The sequence below is a fragment of the Syngnathus typhle genome, linkage group LG8 (assembly GCF_033458585.1).
Source record: "Syngnathus typhle isolate RoL2023-S1 ecotype Sweden linkage group LG8, RoL_Styp_1.0, whole genome shotgun sequence".
NCBI lineage: Eukaryota > Metazoa > Chordata > Actinopteri > Syngnathiformes > Syngnathidae > Syngnathus > Syngnathus typhle.
Genome location: NC_083745.1, coordinates 3,154,437 through 3,161,232, shown reverse-complemented (window position 1 = coordinate 3,161,232; position 6,796 = coordinate 3,154,437). Strand labels below are relative to the sequence as shown.

Below are 6,796 nucleotides of genomic sequence, written 5' to 3'. Positions count from 1 at the left end.
ACAAAGTTAATTAAACTAGTATTAAACAGTAAAGAAACTCGGGCGTTCTTTTGAGGATTACCAAGAGGGGAGGGTACAGGAGGAATTTGTTGTGGTGGTGGGGGCAAATTGAGAAAAGCACGACGGAAAGAAGGTGAAGGGTTTTCCTTTCTTTCACGACACCCCCTCCCTTCCCGACTCCACCTTGAGGACTCCGAGTGGCGCTATGTTTACCTCAGAAGAAGTCACGAGGTGAGGCGAAATGATATCAGGAAGGATTTATTATTCTTTCATTATAGCTGAATAGAAAATAAACACGACTAAAAATACAACTAAGGTAAGGTGGTGCAATAAATTAACAATGTACAGTACAAAGTGCTTCATCTTATATACATTTAAATACAACAGAGGGGGGGGGGGGGCGATGAACGTCATGGAATAACTTCAGGTGGTCCATAAAAAGGCTCTGTCACTATGTACTTTTTCAAAAACCTAATTATAATACGCGAAAAAAAGTTCAGTGACAGCAAAAAAAATCTCTCTGAACCTTTTAGTCTTATATGTTTCAAGCAGTTGCCTTGAGATTGTCTTTTTTTTTTTCCTGGAAATGTACAACTTGTCCGTCCATTTATGACCCAAAGTATTTCAGAGGCTCAGTGCTTCTTGCCCAGCTTGAGGGTCTTGCGTCGCCCGCCCGCACTTTCGTTCCTCCCCCTGGCGCCTCCTTTCTTCACGCAGAAGAATTTGGTCACCGTCTTCCTGCATTGTTCGCACTTGACGGCGCAGCACCAGTGGAACTTACAGTTGCAGCTGGACACCGTCTCGGCCTTGCGCTCCTCCACGGCCAGGCCGCACTCGCCGCACAGCCTCTTACAGCTGCGCTTTTCCCACTTGGTCAAGTTCTTGCCCTTCTTCAGGCACTCGCGGCCCTCTGTGCCCGTCAGGCCCAGCGTGCGGTTCTCCAAGCAGTAGTCGGGCGAGTCTTCTAGGTGGACCAGCTCCTTGCGGGAGATGGAGCTGAAGGTCTCGGCTACGGCCCCCCGGCTGGCCGCGCTGTTCCCGGCCCCGCGGAGAAGGTCCACCTTCAGAGCTCTGTGGTACTTCTCCTTCAGGTAGTTTCCCACCTCCCTGAAGTCGGGCAGCTGCAGCCAGCATGTCTGCGTGGTGCAGCTTCCTGATACCCCGTGGCACTTGCACGTCTTCTGCATGGTCCCCTTCACTGCCTGCGGTCGGGATAAAACCGGCCTTAAATAGTGATTCCCAACTTTGAGAGATTGTCCGCCGTGCCTTAGGGAAATCATAAATGCTCATAAAAAAATAAAAGTGAATAAGGGTCACTCTGTGACTTTTAATGTGTGTGGCTTTACAAAGTTGGGCGTGGCCTGTTGACTGACATGGGAGTCAGCCAATGAGAGAGCAGAGCTTGCTGTTATGGATAACAGCTAGCTGTTAACTGGCTAACTGTTAGCGACTACTTGGGCCAACAACTTTTGAAAAGAACGGATTGTGTTCTCAACATAGTGGAGTCAACCCAGAGGTGATCGCTTCGAGGTCCTCGGCTGTGTTTTTGTTGTCGTCTGCGCTTTCTGACTTTAACCAACACAAAACACCTGTCGCTTGAAAAGAGGACGTCGTCTTTCTTTTTGTCAATCCAAAAGTTTCACATCGAGTACCCGTTGCGCCCCTCCCTTGAAGACACTATTTGTTTAGCCCGTTCATTATCATCATGTTTTCCGAGAGTGACAAGACAAAATGGAGAGTCCCATTGACTGGGGGTATCAAAAAAGACCCCCCCCCCTCCTCCTTCCCTCTTTCTGTGCCCATTTTTTTCTGTTACAATGATGCTCCAGGTGCCGTGGCGATCCCGGGCCCCGACGGGGGGGTTGCAAAGGCACCGTCAACAAAGGGCACTTCAGCTGCACGCCTGTGGTCCCCTCAGACTACCTCCGGAGCCGGACAAAGCCCAACATAAATGTGGGATCCTTATTGCAAGAATAAAACTAAACACTTATTTAAAAAAGGGGGGGGATAATACGGAAGACCGTGCAATGTCTGGCTCCCCTGGATCTCCAATTAGGCTTGCACGCCGGCGATCCTGCAATTCTCCAGGAGAGGGATTGTCATTCAGAGCTAGTAAATAGGCCCTTCTGGTACAGCGAACACACTGTTATGATCGGGGACGAGTGGCACCTCACTTATAGTCGTGTGAAAGGGGATGCTTGGGTGGCACACTCGCAGAGACGGATTGGGGGGAGGAAATCAGCTGGAGGGCCGAGAAGGAGTCCCGAAAAAAAACGGCATCTATATCGCTTATGTAAAAAAAATAAAAAACATCATTGGGTTTTAAAGCAGTACCTTTCTGCCAGCTTCGTTGTTGTGTAAATTCATCGCCGCTCGGGCATCCTGGCCGGTCTCCAAAGCGTCGACAAACTGTTTAGCGATGGCCTCGCCGAAACCGACGTTGTCGCTGCAGCCTCCCCACAACCAGCCGTGACCGCCTGGAAGTGAAACACAAAGAAACGTTATGAGATGAGGTTTCATGTTCTCAAGATTTATTTGACAATACAATCGGAAGTCTCTTACCTCGTTGTCCGTTCCGGCTGTCGTCGCAGCCGCAGTTGTCAAAATCCCCGAGACTGCAGTTCCTGGTCAGCGTGTACATGACGCCGGCTGAGCTGATGGCGTGCACGAACGCCGTCTCCCGATTGGCTGGCAGAGAGACTCCATTTAATGATGCTGTTTTATTTCATTTTTTTACATACATTCCAGATCCACCTACAATAGGTGAAAGCACATCATATTCCTTGTAAATATTGTTTGACCTCATTCAGAGGCGGGCCTGGTGTGGCATGTGATGTCATCGAGTCTGCACGTGAGCGCCTGGGTGTGAGCCGTGGCCGACAGCAGCTGTTGCTCGAGTGTGCAAATAATTGACGTCCGATATAAGTGCCGACTTGCCATTTAAAAAAAAAAAACATTTTTAAATCCAGAATTTTATTTTTATTGTCCTTGATAAAAGCTCTGCTGAATTTCATTCCATAAGCATAGCAACAGGCCTTCTCCCTGATGCTAATTGACTTTGTGTGTCGCATTCACGACAGCGCTGATCTAGTGAGAGCGGTTGGATTAGTGTGTTTGTTTTGGCACATGCAGAAGAGAATGTAACAGTCCCATAAAGGTGGCTTTGGAAAACGCAGTTTCACCATTTAGTCCCGATTGCTTCATGTACTAGCACTTACCGCTGCGCAGGCTGCTGTGCGTGGACAACTGCAGAGCTCTCTCGGGGCAGTTCCAGCGATCCCACGCAAATTGGGACTTGCACTCCTCGATGCCGCTCTGGGCCCCCGCCGCCACACTGCTGGAATAGATCAGGTACGCCTGCAACGTGACACAACCAGTGAAGCTTTGAGATTTGGATGGCTTTTTTTTTCTTTTTTTTTTTTTTTTTACAGTATGCTTGATGACTGTAATGCCCTTCCGTGTAGGAGAGCCACAGCTACCAGTAGTTATTTTTCAGCTATTTATTGAATGGTGGGAGATCATAGCGAGCACAGTCAAGCAGAAGCTGCTGTCGGCCACGGCTCAGGCCCAAACACTCACGCGTAGCCAACCTAACCAGGCAATGCCTCTTTAATGCACCTGAATGTGGGCGGGAAGTAAAATTGGTTTAATTTCATACTTTTTGACCGATTCAAACTGTTACAAATTGAATGTTCATTCTGGTTAATTAAGAAAAATAAAAAATAAAAATTTAATTAACTATTGGGGGGTTACATAAATCAATTGCATTATTATTATTATCTCTAATTTTTACATTTTATGAGCAATTCAAACTGTTCAAATCATCGCTATTCCATTTCTTTCCAAATTATAACAAATATATATTCATATTTCTATCTAATTTCCACATTCCTTCAATCCATTCGAACGCTCACCATTCCTAATTTCTGATGGAATTTTAAAGTTGATTTCTATCATTGTGGTGGAATTAGGAGGTGGATCGGGCACCCAATCAACTGCTCTATGAGCGTGTGAATGATCATATGGCTAATATGTCTCAAGTGGCTTTTTTTTTTTTTTTTTTGCTTGCTTGGGTGGAGTGTAGAAGCTCACACACACATAGGGGCCCAGGTTCTTGCTAATGATGACCACCCACTAAAGCAATAGCTGCCCTTGCCTCTTAACACATTCACACACACACACACACACACACACAAACCTCTCAATAAGGTCAAGTGTACGCATGCAGGAGGGGAAAGAATGAGGACGAATATGGCTGCATTAATCCCACACAAGAACCACACAAAAACAAGAAGGAAACACACACACACACACAGTGATGAAAAAGCAGGAGCATATTTTCTCTGGGGATGGGAAGGAGAGATCAAAAGGAAGTTGGCTTACCTTGGGTCCAGTCATCAAGAAATTATTCACTGACCTGGAAAAGTAGACAGCTTATTCAACTCCGGGAAGCTCCATAACACATTCCCGCTCATTAGCGCATGGGAAACTGTCACACACAACCGATATGGACGGGAATATCCCATAATAGTCACCGTGCTGATGCCATTCTTAGTGACAAGTCGGTTACATTAATCGGGAAGTTAATGGGAGGTTGTGGGAAATCATTTCAAGTCACTCGGAGGGAAGGTAAGTGAAGTTGATGAGGAAGCAGATAGTTGCTATCATAGGACTTTTTTTTTTAATAAACAATGATCAGATTGGATTAAAAACTAAAATTGCCCCGGCCGTATCGGCAATTTCACTACCCGATATAAAACATTTTAATTGCTCCATGATGTCTGTAATTGAAAACACTTCTCAAATGATCTTTCCCCATTGAAGTGAATGGAAATGTTCTTAATCTGTTCCAGCTCTCCACAGCAATTTTTTTTTTTTTAATAAACACCATTTGCTTTATAGAAGATTTAGAATAACTAAATATATAACTAAATAATAACTAAAATAACTAAATTAAATGGATTGCATTAAACAGTTTGTGTGTGACAATTTATCTCGTGTGTTTGTGTTATTTAACTTTTATTACTCATCTAATTTGCTTGCCTATACCTATGATTTGCTTATTTTTTTACATGATTAAAATTCCCTTTTTACTTCATTTTACTATCTTACAACTTGTTTACTAATAGACTAAAAAGTCCCCTACCTTCTCAAATTAACTTGATGCACTTTCATGCAAAATGCGCACGCATGCAGAACGCGGACGAGAGACGGACGGTTTCCACTCACCAGCAGCAGTAGGACCTCATGTGCGCCAGCAGGATGAAAATGTAGAAGCAAACCTCCCAATGCATGAACATGCTGACAGGTGACGAAGGAGATGGAGACTGAAGAGCTTCTCCTGCAAAACTGGAAGAAGAGGATGAGGAGGGGGTGCTCTGAAATGGAGCCACTCTCTTCCTCAACAAGAGATTATCTGCTTAATTAAAGATTGCCCCCCCCCCCCCCCCCCACCCACCTCCCTCCTTCTTCTTACCCTCGCGGCCAATCCCAAGAGTCGCGGTGGAGAAGACTGAGATGATCAAAAGGGGCACCCTGGGCCTCGAGGGCCGGCCGGCCGGTCGGCCAGGACGATCTGCTTAATCCACGATTAAAGGGGGAAAAGTGCAACACTCATGTTTTTGGTTAGATATACAAATTGTGTTTGTGATTCAATTGCGTCAAGGCGGTGACGATGTTTTTTTTTCTTCTTCTTAACTCGCATTTGCGCGCTGTTCAGGCGGTCGTGGTGCGTTTAATTAATTCGGAAACGGAGCGCTATCTGTAAAATCCTTATTTTAAAAAGTTTTTTTTTCTTCCCCCTGCCATACAAAATGCAGAAAAAATGTATTAAATGATTAGTTGCATTGGGTTCTCTATTTGGAACAACTTAGTTCAACTTTTTTTATTTTGAAAAAAAAATCAAAATGCTCTTAATCAAAATATATCAAAATCAATGTTTACTATTCCTGCCACAGATTGTGACTTCATTTTTCATCTTTAAACCCTTGTTAAAATGTTCTTAAAAACAAATAAATATTGAATTTATTGTTATTCATGTTTCAAGTCAGCAAATTGGTTTACAACAGCTTCAATTCATACGACGGCAAAATCTGCATACTTCAATCGGTGCGCAGTTTACAGAAAAATTCTACTAGACCACAAAAGGATCAAACTTTTTTTTTTGAAAAAACAAAACAAAACTGCGAGTGTTCGTAAATCCCCGCATCCACGCAGGTTCCTTTCCGTGGAAATCCAATCTTCTTGTGTGCAAATTAGGATTAGCACAAAATACTTTCAAAGGATGTTTTGGATTAAGATACAAAGAGAAATGCTTAAAAGAAGGGATTCGAGTTTTTTTTTTTTTTTTAAATGCATCACAAATGAAGGCTGTGGCCAATACATTAAGTACAACCAAATGAAATAATTATATTCACATTGAATCCTGCAAATACGTCATCGCCGTTTTTACGCTTTTTATTCTGTAGTCAGTCCAGAACTGGAGGCTAAATTAGGCACCAATATTTTTTTTTTATGGATAATTCATTTTAGAGTATTCAATAACCGGGCGCTGAGGACGACAGTACGGAGTTATCTTGAAGTTTGAGGCACTATTGGCCTAGTTAGCATTATTTGTCCAGCAGAGGGCGCTACCACACAGCTCCATTTGCCTCCCATACATTTTCTTGTTACTATCTGATTCCACGGCGTTGAAAAACAACTTTTTTGACAACTAATAGTGACACTGTCAAACGAAGAATGTCCAAGAAACGAGACGGGACTGCGTGCGGCGCTATCTGAAAAATGCGCAGTGAGA

At 44.0% G+C, this 6,796-nt stretch overlaps 1 protein-coding gene across 1 annotated transcript; it reads right to left on the bottom strand.

The window, feature by feature from the left end:
- Positions 1–248: 248 nt before the first annotated feature.
- On the bottom strand, positions 249–6,796 carry wnt8b (wingless-type MMTV integration site family, member 8b). Its single transcript, XM_061286153.1, has 7 exons — positions 5,477–6,796; positions 5,230–5,349; positions 4,384–4,417; positions 3,219–3,357; positions 2,563–2,688; positions 2,335–2,477; positions 249–1,202 (listed from the first exon to the last, which is right to left on the bottom strand). The coding sequence occupies exons 2-7, from the start codon at positions 5,298–5,300 to the stop codon at positions 633–635; spliced, it is 1,083 nt and encodes a 360-aa protein (XP_061142137.1). The 5' UTR covers positions 5,301–5,349; positions 5,477–6,796; the 3' UTR covers positions 249–632.

What these genes read in the sequence shown, in the direction of transcription:
- wnt8b (XM_061286153.1), bottom strand. Translation starts at nt 5,300, where the DNA reads ATGTTCATGCATTGGGAGGTTTGCTTCTACATTTTCATCCTGCTGGCG. An exon ending in ATGAGGTCCTACTGCTGCTG is followed by an intron (nt 4,418 to 5,229) that starts GTGAGTGGAAAC and finishes CTACTTTTCCAG; the next exon opens with GTCAGTGAATAATTTCTTGA. An exon ending in CAGCCGGAACGGACAACGAG is followed by an intron (nt 2,478 to 2,562) that starts GTAAGAGACTTC and finishes TTTCACTTCCAG; the next exon opens with GCGGTCACGGCTGGTTGTGG.